Genomic DNA, 15,328 nt, shown 5'->3' with positions numbered 1-15,328 from the left:
TTAGCAGAAATTTACTATACAATTGTCAGAACAATAATTGAACATTAACCCTAATTAAGCAAAAAAATGACATGGTCTTAGCTCTTAAGGATTCTACATTATTATATCTGCAACACAATGTACATTACTGTGATCAGTAAATTGCAGAAAACAATAAATAAACAATATTGTGTAAATTATGCAGACTACTTTTTTTTAATACTCCTGGCTCTACATGGTAAACTTTTTTCAGTAATAATTATGAAATGAACAAATAATAAACTGGAGATCAGTTGGAAAGTGTTCTATTTCTTTTCTGGTCGTTATACCATTTCCTGCATAACCAGTTAACAAGTGACCCTGTATATTGGATAGGCAGTGATAATGCAGGTTCCCTCTAATGCCTTATCCTTCTAAACATACTTTTTTTCTGGCTGCCACTGGCTTATTTAAATATTTGGGTCAATGACTCAAAATAATGAAGTCAGATGGTCAAGAGGGGGAAAGGCTGTAAAGTATTTTGCAGCATTTTGGATAAAGTAAGGGATTGGTAAAATTGGTGTCAGTTTTTTTTTTTTTTGACATCTGTGTTCCATTGGGAGCTTTCTCTTCATTTCTTGTCCTGTGACACGAGAGGAAGTGAAAAGAAACCTCTCCAATGTAAGATAAATCTGCTGCTAGACAGCTCTTACCAGAAAATGTTCCTCCACTATTCTTACTGTTATAATGACAACTCAAAAAAATGTACAGTATATTGTTCCTCGCTTTAGGTTCTGGTGGTCACTGCCTACACAAATGAGAGTTAACAGTTCCAAAAACTGGTTAACTGAGGATTTCCAATAACATTATTATCATATATATGTTTAAATAATTTCCAGCAATTTTGGCATCATTATTTGTAGGTAGCATAGAAAGATGTTTTATGAACCAATCCCTATGTTTTTAGTTCTGCAAGAGGCATAAAAAGCCAAGCCTCACTCTTTCTCCTTCAGGTGACAACATGGCTAATATATCATTGGTGAAAACTTTCTCCTGGTCCCCATCTGATGGTGCAGTGGCAAACTCAAGCCTGGAAATTGCATCAAAGCACTTCCTTAGGTGAGGCTGAACGGCTTGGGGATTGCGTGTCTGGGCCAGTATTTCTAGCAATTCATCATTAGACAGGAAGTAAAACCTGTATAAAAACACATAGAGATAGCAGGATTAACACTTGCATTTACAAAATTTGTGACAGTCTGATCTCTTTATCTCATGGCTTCTTTATGAAAATTCTTGACCATCCAATAATTATTCCATTAAAATAATTTATGACATACTACTTTTACTAAAAGAAATGGAAATTATATTATTAAAATAACTTCAACAATAAGTACAATTTCAAATATGAAATAAATATTATTTACTGTTGATATAATTAGAAATAATGATGAATTTAACAACAACAAAGGCACTCTTACATTATTTTTGGTTGTGCACTCAGTTTGAGCTGGGGAAGTTCTCTTATTGGGCCTGATTTACTTAAGCTCTCCAGGGTTGGAGAGGATACATTTTTATCAGTGCAGCTGGGTGAGCAAGCAAACCTCAATTAATTTCTTCTAAGTCATCTGCTATTTGTTAGGTATTTGTTAAGTGTTTCAAAACCTGAACTAGATCAATTCCAGGTTTGCTGGATCACCCAGCTTCACTGATAAAAGTGTATACTCTCCAGCCTTGAAAAGCTTTAAACAAATTGGACCCATTATGAGGAAATAAACGGGAATACTATGTACATATATTCTTTCCAGCCGGGGAAGGGTGGAAAGTCTCAATGAACACAATGATAAAAGAAGCCAGGAACAACTTTTATCCCTAGCCTTTTATCAACCCCCTTAGATAGTTTCCAGTGACTCTTAGGTGTTGACATTGATCATTGACATTTTGCAATATTTTTGATATTATCAACATATTAATAATACATAAAGAGAGATGAACGCCTAACTCCAGCCTAAAACTGTTTTGTTTGGATAGGATGGTTAAAACATCTGTCAGCCTTTTTTAAATTTGTGTTGTATCTCCTGATGGAAAATTTCACTAATAGCATATAATAACATAATAATATAATACATGGCATATTATGCACATAATGGCACCATAATAAAGAGACATTACACATTTATACTTCATGCATTATACACTATATGCAAAATATAATTCAGAGGAAGCCTAAAAACTTTTTTTTTTTTTTTAATTTGGATGGAGTGAGGGAGCAATATAACTAATATTGGGCTGCTATCTAGGGATCCATTATAGAGATTTACACTGACTTGTTTTCCCACTGACAGAAAGTGAGTCAGAAACTACACGGGTTCTAGTATTACTCTACTAAAGAAAACTATTTTAATTTCTGTCTGTGTTGATGTTCTCACGTCATGTCTTGCAAAATGTTGTTACCAAAACAGGAACTTCCAAAGAAATATATTTTTTATCTCCAACAGAACTTTGAATAGAAACAAAGGAATTGGCAGGGGTTCTAACTATTCCCTTTTTTATCCATACCTATGAAAATCAGCTTTGACTTGACATCCATAATAATATATTAGGTACGTTCTACTTTTATTTTGGTATAGGTGGATTCCCCCTGCAGTCCTAAATTTACCTGGAATCAACATGCTTTAGCAGTAACATCACATCACTGGTCTCTCAACCACTGTAGTTCCACTCCCCACACGCAGACATTATTCTTTCACTTGAATTCTTTTTACATCACACACAGTCTCCAATTTTTCCTACTACCACACAGACTGCATATAAAACAGTGGTACATGTAATCTCATTATCTATTTACTACCTGTGTTGGCACAGAAGGGAAGGCTGATGAAGGTGTAGTGTATACCAGCAGTATGATGACCTATTCAGTATACAAATTCTTAGCCTGTTTTTCAAACCCACAGAGTATGTGTAGCAACCCATCCATAACCAGTCTGCAATGTATGTAAACTAACCTCTCAGTGATCAACCCCACCAAAAGAGCAATAACCCATTGGCCCTTCTCCAGTTTATGTAAATAAATCTCTTCAGTGGCAAGATTGCAGTGCAAATAAAATATCAGTATTAAGTCTGTAGTGTAGAATATGTGCATTAACCCTCTCAATGACCTACAATCTCACTTATTCTAAGCATTTTCATTATGTTGACTTCTTTTAGAGCAGATTTCACTTATAGCACAAAAACAAACAATCAAAATTAATATAGTTATAATCTATTCAACTAATAAAGAAGTTTTATTGTTAGTGACCTTGGGAACACCATTCGTTTGGATTCCAAATAAGCCTCCAGGCACTTCTGAATCTGATCAAGGAGTGTATTGTTATTTTGAAATGTCTCCAGAAGACCTAAGCAGGAAGGAACACTTTATTAATTAAAACATTTCCAGTATCCTCACTCATTATGCATTAAAAAAATAACTTAAGGGTTTTTTTTTTTAACAACAAGCTAAGTAGTTATATATAAATATAGTTTTAGTACACATATAATACAGTATTAGATTTATGGCAGGAATACGGATGTTTATATAATGATTTTGCTGCATCACATTCACTGATTATAAAATACCGTTTACTGTTTTTCCGAAAATGTGTTTAATCATAATCCTCATCAACATCATACTGAAGAAGAAAGTTATTGAGGGAGTTACAGGCAAACTGTTTTGTTTCAAATAGATCACACACAGAAAAAAAGAGAAGGATTATCTGCATTGTGGAGGTGCATTTCTGGCCAGTTTTCACAAATTCACAGACTTGTATAGTTACCTACAGAATAAGACTTTGCCATCCCATAAACTATATATTTTTCAATTCAGACTACAGGTCAAGGACACCACCCTTTTCCAAAAAACACAGAATACACCAAACTAGGCAGAGTTCCAGTTGGCTGATTATTTTATTATTATTATTATTATTATTAATAATATTATTATTATTATTATTATTATTATTAATAAACAGGATTTATATGGCGCCAACATATTACACAGCGCTGTACAATAAATAGGGGTTGCAAATGACGGACAAATACAGACAGTGATACAGGAGGAGAGGACCCTCCTGCCCCAAAGAGCTTACAATCTAGTAGTGGTGGGAAGTAGTGATGATTTCAAAAGACAGAAGAAGATGGGTAGGCAAGTTTGAAAAAATGGGTTTTGAGTGCTCTTTTAAATGACCAGAAAGTAGGAGCAAGCCGAAAAGGAAGAGGAAGACCGTTCCAGAGAGTTAGGACAGCTCTAGAGAAGTCTAGAGGCTGATGCTTTGAGACCTGGACAATTTCTGTCATGGAGTATAACAAGGGAACAAGCTCTTGCATTTGACTGTCCCTATACTATATCCTATGACAAAAAAACTTTACCTTTACAAAAAGTTCATAATTTCATAATCAAAAATAAAATAGAGCTGGTAACATTTGTATTCTTGCATTCATCTTGGCCTAGTTTTTCAGGTTTCAGAGCAATAAATAATATATACCTGGTTGAGTAGCTGCTCTAAGAGCATTAGGTAAACGGTTGACTTTTCTCATGATCTCTTTCCAGGATTTATCTACTTGTAAAAACATCTTAGCTTCAGCAGGTAGTTGTCTTTGAATATCTGGAGCACTAAAAATACTTTCCAGGTAGAGCCAGTTTCTTTGACAGGTCAGCCACTCGTCCTAAAAAAAATGTAAAGAGCAAAGTACATACAAGAATCTTTCAGTCAAAATTTATTGTGCAAACAAGTAAAGCAATATTGCCAAAACAGGTTCTACATGTCTAGAACATCTTTGCAATAAATTCACGTCTCCCATCACCCATTAACAAAATTCTGCAAGTACAGAAAGATATCCTTTCTGCCCAGTTCTTCTTTGCTAGACAAAAAGACCATCTTTCAATCTCATCACCTCTTTATTATAAGAAGGTATGCATTCTGTAGATTAAACCAGCAATTTATGCATATAGAAAAATGTAATCACATGTGTACTGTATTGGTTATTGGTCATTATACTGTCCAAGTATGGCATTTAGCAAAGTAGTATTTTTAAATATTTCTGAATTACCACAAAAAATTGCAGTTTAGTGTTTATACTAGCTATGCAATGGCTCATCCCACCTACCTAATTTACTGTGCATTAGTATTATAAATGCTATCTTGAATATATTCATGTTTTTATTAAACTTAGACCAAATATTACTTCCTGAAGCAAAGATTGAGCTGTCAGATGGTACCCCCTTCTTTTTTCTCTTCTTTTCCATCCCCCACTTTTTATTTTGTTCTTTTCCTTGCCAATTTTTGTCTTTACTGAATTATTTATGATGTACTTGTCTGTAATTATGCTTTGATGTGTTCATTATTTGCTTGCTGTTTATTATGTAAAATGTATGTACTTTTTATTTAAACAGAAAGTACTTTGTTATATCTATGCAAAAAATAGCTGTCGATTTTGTCAGAAAACATGTAAGCAAATGACCTCCTGTGAGCTCTGCCTGTGCACAAAGAGAATTTACATTTCTGGCACATCAGCACTTATTTTTTTCAGATTTGCAGCTTGTAGAGAGGAATAAAACATGAAGAAATGTACATGTATATCACAGATGTACTAAATATGTTTTTTTTTTACCTGACATATGTTTGACATATGTGGGACTTGTACATCACATAGAAAATTGACTTTAGATTTTTTTTTTTACTGTCATATTTGTACAAAGATAATTATATGCAGTATTGCAAACAGTGTTATGCTAAATGTTTTTACTTACAAGTGTTTGATTAAACAAAGCCAAGTTTCTTTGCCATTCATCAACCCGTGGCTTGATAGGTCCAACATAACGAGAGGATGCTATGGTAGATATGTTTATGGTGCTGTCATCTAACAAAACCTGAAAAATCAAGAACATTGTCAGTTTTTTTAACAATTCTTTGTTTAATTTCTTTTTTCATAATTGCAATATGGCTACCATTATTGTGTCCCACAATATGGGAGTGTGGGGGGTTGTGATGTGCATTTATGAAATTAACAAAGGCTGAAATGTATTTATATTTGTAATATGTCAAATCTTTTTTTTTTGTAAAATGCAGGCTTTGCTAATTTTTAAACCTACATATGGCTTCTAAACATTTCTTAAAGCCCAGTTAATCCATTATTGGACAAGAATACTCTCATCTCTGAATTCATCCAGCAGGAGGGCATAAAGCAAAAGGATCAGAAAAAACCCTGCCATTGTTATCACATTGATTATTCCTAAAGTGGAAATATTGTTCCACTTTGAAACTCAGCAGACAGTCGAAGTCCCTTCTCCAATAAAGCATACTTACCTTTGTCTTCTTTAGAAAAAACACTGAGCTGCGTAACTCTGCGTATGTTGCCAGGGTTGTGTCATGTATGCCCCCATTCCCTGGGTCTCCATGAACAGCTACACACATGTGCTGAAGTTATATCTTCCCAGCCCAACTGATTGCAATTTTTCATTTTTTCAATATAGTTCCGCTTTAATGTACATCACTGAATATAACTGATGTACATCACAATGAATATTTTTGTTTGTCACATCTAAATTTTAGCAATCATGCCTATATACCAAGAACTGTAGATATAATAGTAACCCAATTTTGCTTACAATGAACAGATCAGGGGATAATCACATATCAATGTGATTGCATTCAAATCCTGTCCATCTACTCTCATGGGAAACAATTCATTAGGCAGGTTACAAATATCTAATGTTTCCTCTATAATGAGCAGCACCATTCATCTCCTCCCTCTTTCCTATCCATAGTAAATAAATATGACATGAGTTTAAAAGCATCAGTATCGCTACTGGTGTTTCAAAAGCCTATTTTCATACCCTATTTTCATACCCTACTTAATGTTGTTCCATATTGTTCTACTATATTAAGCTGACACTTTGAAGTGACTCACACACCTGGTTAAAAGTTGTTCCCTGGTACTCCTGTTGAAGTCTCATGTTTTAGATTGGTCAACTTCACATGTCCAAATGCAAGTGACTTTTGTCTTTCTAAATGTTAGTTTCTCATGGAGATTCTGTCTAAGATCCTGGGATAGTAATTGTCTACAGTTTTGTGTACAAAGAAACATATGTCCACTCTTTTTATAGTGCCAAGCATCTACATGTCATTAAATGAAATGATATCCATCTGGTATTGAGCACAGGCTAATTTGTAGCCTTCATGTAAATATTTCTCTATCAGTTAGCCAGGGATAGTCAAGAAATACAAAGCAGCCCCTGCGTATAAAGCACACTAACTTACATCTGTGCACATGACCTAATGTTGTTAAATTTATATGGCATATTTTTAAGTACCAGAAATTACACCTCTAACTGAAAGTGCATTAAAATAAGACTGTTTAAGACTAAGCAGAACACTATAGTGTTCTAATCAAAAGACACCATTAGTACAGAATTGCCAGATTTGCTAGACTGCTAGGTGTGAAAAGAAGTTCCATTTTGTCCAACCTCTCAAACATGGTTTTTTGACAGTCATTTTAATATGTATGCTGTTGGTATTAGAAAGACCACCAGGTTATTTCATAGTAGGCAGGGGATCATCAACTGTCTATTCTGTCCTATCTCGTGTGGAGTTGAAAGACTGACACAAGACATTGGAGGAAAGTAAGTACAATACACTGTGGTTTGTCAAGGCCTTAGAGAAGTAGTTTGCGCGACAGTCTGCAACTTGAGTGCTTTTGTCTAGCCAAGAGATTAGACAGCTGTGCTACAGTCAAGAAGCTGGGAAATCTTTATTCTTATGTTGTCCTAGAATGTACCATTTGAGGTAACATCTTCTGTAGTCCAGCTTCAAATAAAAATGGTCTGGAAGTGATAAATACACTGAATGGACTTGGTGCTTGGTACACTCTCCTTTAGATGGTGATATTTACACAGTCCACTTTTGCAGTAAGGACCGAATTGGTATTCCTATTTTTTCTGACACAACTGTAACCATCAGTTTGAATCCATTAAAAAATATCAGATATTTGCAATAAGAATCAAAGAGGGTTTGTCTGTGTTGTCAGTAGTCATTTGATATATTTAAATTGAAAGTGGCTGTGTGCACCACAGACAAATAATAAAATAAAAAATCCAGGCAGGTGTCAGCAAACAGCTTCCTAAATATTGCAGGGGTCCCCAAACCCTGGGTTGCTCTTATACACAAATCTCATCTTTTACAAACCAAATACTGTTCCACCCCTATTAGATACTAGCGGTCTAATTCCTTCCAAATTTCCATGCAAAAAGCGGTACAATTTTTTGCATGGAAATATATTTTTCATTATAGGCTGTAATTCTTAGACATAACTCACTGATATTTATTCAATTTAATAATAAACTTTAAATAACAAATCACAAAAATCTGTAAAAAAAATTAAAAAAAATATTTAAACATGAAATGTAACTGTATAGTAGCATATATATTATGTATTTATTAAATTTATACATAAATTATATAAATATTTGTTTGTATTGGGTTCAATTCAGCTATTTTGTATTGAATCCAATACAAAATGATTTTAAAGTCCCGGCCGCACCAATGTATGTACCAATGTCACCGGGAAACCCCATAGATGAAGTCTGCACTTCGCGGATGGAGATTGGAGGAGGCAGACGTGTCCCCAGGACCTGCAGGGACCGGCAGGACGCCAGGGGACAGCGACGGCACAAGGTAAGTGGGTTTTTATCCTGCTTTTAGGTATTCCAAGTCTGACTTGGTATTACCGCATTTTGCAAGTAAAATCGACCCCGAGTCAGACTCGGGATTACCGCTAGGGGGGTTAACTCCGAGCTGCTTTTTCAAAAGTCTTGATGAGTAATGTGAAGTTGCATAGGGTAGGATCCACCTGATTCACTCAATCTACCTAGTCCTTGAGTGGACCTCTACAAGCTTCGATTCAGTATTTACATTGCCCTCTTTTTTCTTATATTTTGGATATTCTGCTTTTTTGCTGGATTGGAAAAGGTACTTCAATTCCAAGTTATCTGATGCTGAAAAGAAAAGTCTTGTAGCAGCTTGTGCATCATTGTCTAATAGGGTGTAAGGTATATATCTCTCTAACTCTCAGTTTTAGTGCAACTTTTATTTCGGTCTACTGACAGCTACTGATACCAGAACAAAAAAGCAGCCTTGAGCTCCTCCTGTTAGCCAGATAAAATACTACATATTATTCCTGTGCAAAAGTTCAAAAATAGCTGTAACAAAACTAGTAAACATTCCCTTTCAGATACTTTGTTAAACCAGGCATCAGCAGTTAATTCCTAATTATGCCCTCCAGCTGCCACATGTTTATATAACCATGGTAGCAACAGATGGAGAAATTGCATCCTTGTGTTACTTTACAATTATCTACAGTATCTTAGCATTTAAAGAAGTTACACTTTAAATTAGATGACAATGGTTTTTAATTCACACCTACTCTATCCAAATGAAAGAAGTTTTGTTTTTAGATTTACTTTAAACAAGTGTAGTTTACTGCACAGTTGCGTCTCACCTGAATATCATCAGTTCCACCAAGGATAAAGACATCTTTAGAGTCCCGATGTGGAATAACAGTAAATTCAGTTGTTTTCCAGGAATCCTCTACCTGCACAGAAATAATTATTGTGGTAATAAAATACAATTCAATGTTCATAAAAGTGTTAGTTATCAATAATAAGTGTATTTGAAGCTAGGAAAAAAAGTTATGCTTTTTTTTTTTAAAACACAATAAAATGTAGTATTTAAAGCGTACCTAAACTCAGAATTTTCACTTTACAAAGGGTAGACAACCCTTTTATGTAAGGTAAAAATTCTGTTGATTTTTTTTTTAGGTGCAACACACTTAAAAAAAAAAAAGGTGCAGCACCGCCCCTAATTTTCGATCGTCTAGGCCAGAGGCTGGCAAACTCTGGCCTTTAGGCCAGGTAGTTTGTTTTAGCAGAGCCGCGGGTTGCCGGCTGGGATTAGGCCAGAACAAACTACCTGAGCTGGAGCCGCCAGGGTCACATGCGGCTCTGGAGCCTACTCTTGCTGGAGAGCCACAAGAGGAGCAAGTGTTAATGCTGGCCGGGGCAAATAGGGAACATTCCCTCTCCTCCATATGCATTGCAGAGGAGAGGGAATTCCCTTCAGGGGGCGTTTCTGGTGGGGGGTGGAGCTATTAGGGAGGGACTCGAGAGAGAGTCCGGCCAAGTGTGCTCCTGCCCACTCCTAAAATGGCCTAGCGGCCAAAAAAGTTTGATGACCCCTGGTTTAGGCGATTGAGAATGAATGGGAGCGCAAAGCCTCCCAGGATACCTACGTCAGGCATCCCGGGAGGCTCTTGGGCATGCGCAGAAAGAGCCTTTTCGTGCAGATAGAAACATTTGCCGATGTCACGCATGCACAGTGAGATTGGCAATTTTTTTTTCATCCCACATCACCCGATCTTCCGTCTGGGTCGGGTGACGTAGGATGAAGAACCAAGAAAAAGAGGGGAAATGGTTGCCCCCGAAGCCCCGACCCTGAGACGAATGCCGAGATGACGCGGGACCCGATGCAAGACCCCCCCGGGATTGAAGGTAAGTGTAATATTTTTTTTTTTTTTTTTTTGGCAGTTTTGAGTGTAGTTTTTCTTTACATAAATAAAACAGTAAAGAAATATATTATGTTATAATTTACACATTTATAGGTTAAAGGTTCATTTTTTTTAGAAAGATTATTTTGCTTTATCTTTAAAGCTAAACTATAGTTAAACAGCTAAATACACAAGGGTGACTGAAACCAGGAAAGCAGACCTGATTTTTCTCTACTGCAGTACAGGTCTCCTAATTTTTTTTTAGCAGTTTATAGAAACAATGCTGAAACATTTTTAAAACACTTTAGAACAACAGAATATTGCAAAAATAAAAATATAAAAGCTATTAGATTTGCTTAAATGGATGCTAAAAATAATAGCTGACTAAATTTGAAAGCAATAAAATGTATTGGCAGTCATCTGCAAAATATGTGCTGTCGTGTAATAAACTGTAATATTTTGTAATTGTTTTTTTTTTACTTTTATTGAGGGTTTGCTATGTTGAAGTTCGTTCACGGAACATGTACCGGAAATTTCAAAAGATACTTAAGATAAATTGTGGCTGTGGGTAGGGGTAGTGATACTGTGCTACTACTGACAAGCAACTTCCCATCCAGTAATTCCACTGAATCACACCACAGTCAGCTCTCCGCAGCCTCACATGACTTAAATGTACTATTATGAGTCTGCAACTCTATTCATTAGTAAAACAGGAACTCTGCTCAATGCAGCCAAACTTCCTCATCCCATATTTAGACTAATTTAGTAGCAACGCTCATTTCCTATGTAATTACCCATCAGCCATCCTCCAAGATGATTTTATGCTACAACAAGAAAAGTCCTGCTTAGATAATAGACAAAATGAGTAGATGGCAGTAACAATAACCTTAATATGGACTATTGCAATCAGCAATGATATTAGCCATAAATTCAATACTGGGGCTGTTTCTGATACACAGTGTGAGTTATGACAAGGCATGCAAGTTTCGAGCACCAGTTATTTCCCTGTAAGTTTTCTTGGAAACTGTAAATCCCCTTAGAAACTAAATTTAAAGCCCATCTCTAGGCAAAAATTGTCTTCCACTCAATTCCAAACTCCCCTCCGCCCTAAGCAAATCTGCATGTTGTTAAAAATCTTCTTAACTTTGTAGAGGAAGGTATACCTAAATCCACATCTGGGTCCCTTGACAGTGCTGCTTGTGGGTGCAAGAAATTAGTAATCAATTGGTCTGTCCCTGTCCATCTTTTGATGTCATTACCCCTGCATTCTAGGCTCTAGTCAGAAAGGCTCCCACCACTGGACAGCCAATAGAAATGTCCATACTACACAAGCAGTGATGTGTTCCCCTGAAGAAGAAACCAAAATTCTATAACCAGAAAGGCTTAGGACTGGGCAACTCACATGTCCATGGGATTAGGTGAGTAAAAAGGGCATTTAGATGTGTTTTTAGTTAAATGCTCAGACCATGTTTAGCAGAATTATATTGTTTCAGTTTACTTAAAGTAACTGTATGAGAGTGGATCTACGAACTAAGAACACGCCGAGTTGTAGAATTTAGTACTCTACTGCAAGGATAGAGTACTAATGGCATGGGGCTTTTTACACATTGACCAAAAAAGCTGTATTGCAATCACAAAGGTGTTAACAACCATACAGGATGATAAGGGGGAAGAAGCACTTTAATTGTCTTTTTTATACATTTTTACAAACTAGTTTTATAAAGATTGCATGGATGTGGGTCATAATGCCCTATTTTATACAAATAGGAGGCCTGAGAAGCAGTAATACAATTAAGAAGATTTATTTAAGATCAAAGGCATAATCATGGCCTGTGGCCCTCTCCTTTTAACCCGAAATAAACCCTCCAATTATTTGTAGGCCTACCATTTACTGAATCTACCAGTAACTTTGGACAGGCTGAAGTTTTCAGGAAGAAGGATGGATCTTGGGTTCAATGTCAACATATAAGATAAGAAATACCATCTTTTTTACTTAACCGTCACAAGATATTAACAAGTCTTATGATAAGTAAATAAAAGATTCAACCTTCTAAAGCCGATTCACAGATGGGAACAATGATTTTGTGTAATTTTTTCTACCCTCATAGGCATTTAAGTACCTTATACATCTGTTTTGCCGAACTTGTGACAATGGATAACTGAAGAAAATATCTACACACTTCTGAGTAAAATATTCTCAACATCCTTTGCAACTCCCCACAGTTGCTGTTGCATGCCAGGCCCACTTGCAGCCAAATCGTTAAAATTACATGGTCTTTACACACAAATACTTAACCAAACAGTCGACCAAGCAAGGACTTATAAAAAATACTTTATCAGCAATAACAGTATACAAAAGTAAAGCATACCTTTTTAAGTATGGTCTCTAGCGATGCTTCTCCAGAGGCCTGTCCTGATACATCCTGAATTATCTGAAAACACTCAAAAGCACCAATTTCAATAAGCTTCTCCAAAGACAGTGGGTTTTCAGGGTCAATTAGTGTAGCGTTGATCTCCTGCTCTAGAGAGGTCCAATGCCTTGGTTTCAAACACGGGTTTCTTAAGTCAGTTATCACTGGTACCTGCAGAAAACAAAGTAATTCATTTATTTTCATAAGCTGAAAAACAACTACTTGTTACATTTGACTACCTAATCCCTTTGTTCAATTTTTATTATTAAAGCAAAACTTTAATATTAGCACATTTTCTATTTTCCATTGCTAGAAAAAGCCCCTTCTTCGCATGCCTAAGCAGCCAAAAGCCTCCTGGGATACGTGACGTAGGTATCCCATAAGGCTCTGCGATCCCATTCAATCTTTAGCGCATGTAGGAAAACATCAAGACAAACATTTCCAAAAAAACAAGAAATAGAGAAATAACATTTTAACACAATTTTATGATAATGGAAAATGGAAAAGATACTTTCCTGGGTAGGTTTTATTTTGTTGCAGCACTACTTTAGAGCAAGTTACATTATTATAATAAATGTAATCGTTGGACTTGTTTAGCATTGCCTCGCTGTTAGACGCAACTGAAAAATATTTTGCAATGTGTTTTTAGGAGAAACTACTTTGAATAGGTGAAATGTATTTAATTGTTCTAATTACTTTGTCTACTCCATTTTTCCATTAATATTCGTTGCTACTGCACTGTAATAGCATCATAATGTACTAAACCCATTTACACAGATGTTTCACATTAAATAGTGCATGCATGAGCGGAATAAAGCACAATACTGTCCAAATAATAAAGCCAAACAGAAACACTGAAAGGTCAACAATGTTTCCAGCAAGGCCAAAAAAATGCATGTGATAAAAAAAGAACAAAGTCCTCAAATGTTTTCTCATGAATCAAATCTTATGTCCCTTTGAGCATATTTCAAGTCTGTGATTCAAACAGGGGGGAGATGACATAGTGGCTAGGTCCCTAACAGGTACAAGAAAATATAACATTCCCTAGCCCAAATATAAATAGTATTTATTAAGAAATTAGTCCAGACGGAAGGCTTTTTGGCAACAAAGTACTGTATTAATGATAGGAACACAATACATTCACAAACATAATTTGAGATTAAACATCTCTCACAATATTGATTATAGTATTATTCGGGCCAGTGTAAATGGCACTAGACAGTGTACAACTGACCATAGCATCGCAATATTGTTATTTCATTATTTGGGCCAGTGTAGATGGCGCTAGACAGTGTATAACTGACCATCACATATAATCCTAAACATACAGTATCTACAAAAAGACAGATGCAAAAAAAGCGAGAGGAAGGTAGTGTTACAGAAGACTCACTGCCTTCCTCCCCACCATTCTTGCATTCTAAGTTTTCTCCTCTGACAGCTGAAGTGGGGGGGGGGGGCAGTGTTACAGAAGCAGAGAAAGCAAGTTACAAGTCGCTGGGAAAACCCCCAAGTCAAGTTGCAAGTCGTTCATTGGGTCATCGTTCATTTAGGTCAGACTCGAGTCCAAGTCGTGGCGACTTGAGTTCCAACCCCTGGTATCTTCCCTGAGGCAGTAGTTCACTAACTTGAAGAAGCAGCAACCTCACAACCAGCCTGAACATAGCCTTAGAGTCTACATAGAGCGTTCCCTCCATATTAACACAAAATATGTTATATTATTTGACTGGCTTCATTGAATAATCATTTCCAAGTATACATATTACAGTAATAGTCATTTTCTCAATACAGCAAGTGTCTTACCTTTTGTTTCATATTCTCCACTTTTTCTTTTAGTCTTGGGACTACATTATTTGAAGGTAATCCTTTTTCCAGTTGATTTACAAATTTTGCAAATTTAAGCACTATGGCATTCAGTTGCTCAGGGTCAAGGGTTTCAAATTTAGACTGTAAATAGAGCAAAGTTGAATTAAATAATATTTTTTGTTATTTTTATATAGGCTCACATTTTATCAGTTACAGTACCTGCATCCACTCAGTCTCCAGAGTATCCCATTCAGTCATTGAATCCCAAAGTAGCTGTTTCAGTTTTACTTCTGCACTCACTTCTTCTAATGCATCAAACCTGGTCACTTCAACCTGTAGATGACAATGCTCATAAATTCAGAAAGTTATATTAGTAAATACGGTTCTCCTCACTTTAAAAAAATGGATCATGCTCTGATCCATTTTATAAAATGAGGAGAACAACCACAGCTAAAAACAAAAAGGTAAAGAGGGATTATTGTAAAGACTGCCTTCATAATAATTTATCCAGGTACCAGCAGTGTAAAATTATGATCAATAAAGTTAAAAATAAAATAATTTATAATAAAATTTAAAAAGTAAAA

General features: G+C 35.8%; 1 protein-coding gene across 1 annotated transcript in view; it reads right to left on the bottom strand.

The window, feature by feature from the left end:
- DNAH6 (dynein axonemal heavy chain 6) overlaps positions 1–15,328 on the bottom strand; it is a 131,641-nt gene that overhangs the window by 88,369 nt on the left and 27,944 nt on the right. The window contains exons 16-23 of the mRNA XM_072405391.1: positions 14,964–15,077; positions 14,742–14,885; positions 12,900–13,112; positions 9,487–9,579; positions 5,741–5,860; positions 4,476–4,656; positions 3,254–3,350; positions 958–1,153 (exon numbers count right to left, since the gene is read on the bottom strand). Coding sequence (XP_072261492.1) covers positions 958–1,153; positions 3,254–3,350; positions 4,476–4,656; positions 5,741–5,860; positions 9,487–9,579; positions 12,900–13,112; positions 14,742–14,885; positions 14,964–15,077 — 1,158 coding nt within the window. The remainder of the gene's footprint in view (positions 1–957; positions 1,154–3,253; positions 3,351–4,475; positions 4,657–5,740; positions 5,861–9,486; positions 9,580–12,899; positions 13,113–14,741; positions 14,886–14,963; positions 15,078–15,328) is intronic.

The sequence above is a fragment of the Pyxicephalus adspersus genome, chromosome 3 (genome assembly GCF_032062135.1).
Source record: "Pyxicephalus adspersus chromosome 3, UCB_Pads_2.0, whole genome shotgun sequence".
NCBI lineage: Eukaryota > Metazoa > Chordata > Amphibia > Anura > Pyxicephalidae > Pyxicephalus > Pyxicephalus adspersus.
The sequence above is the reverse complement of the archived record's forward strand: the minus strand, read 5'-3'. Positions and strand labels throughout refer to the sequence as shown.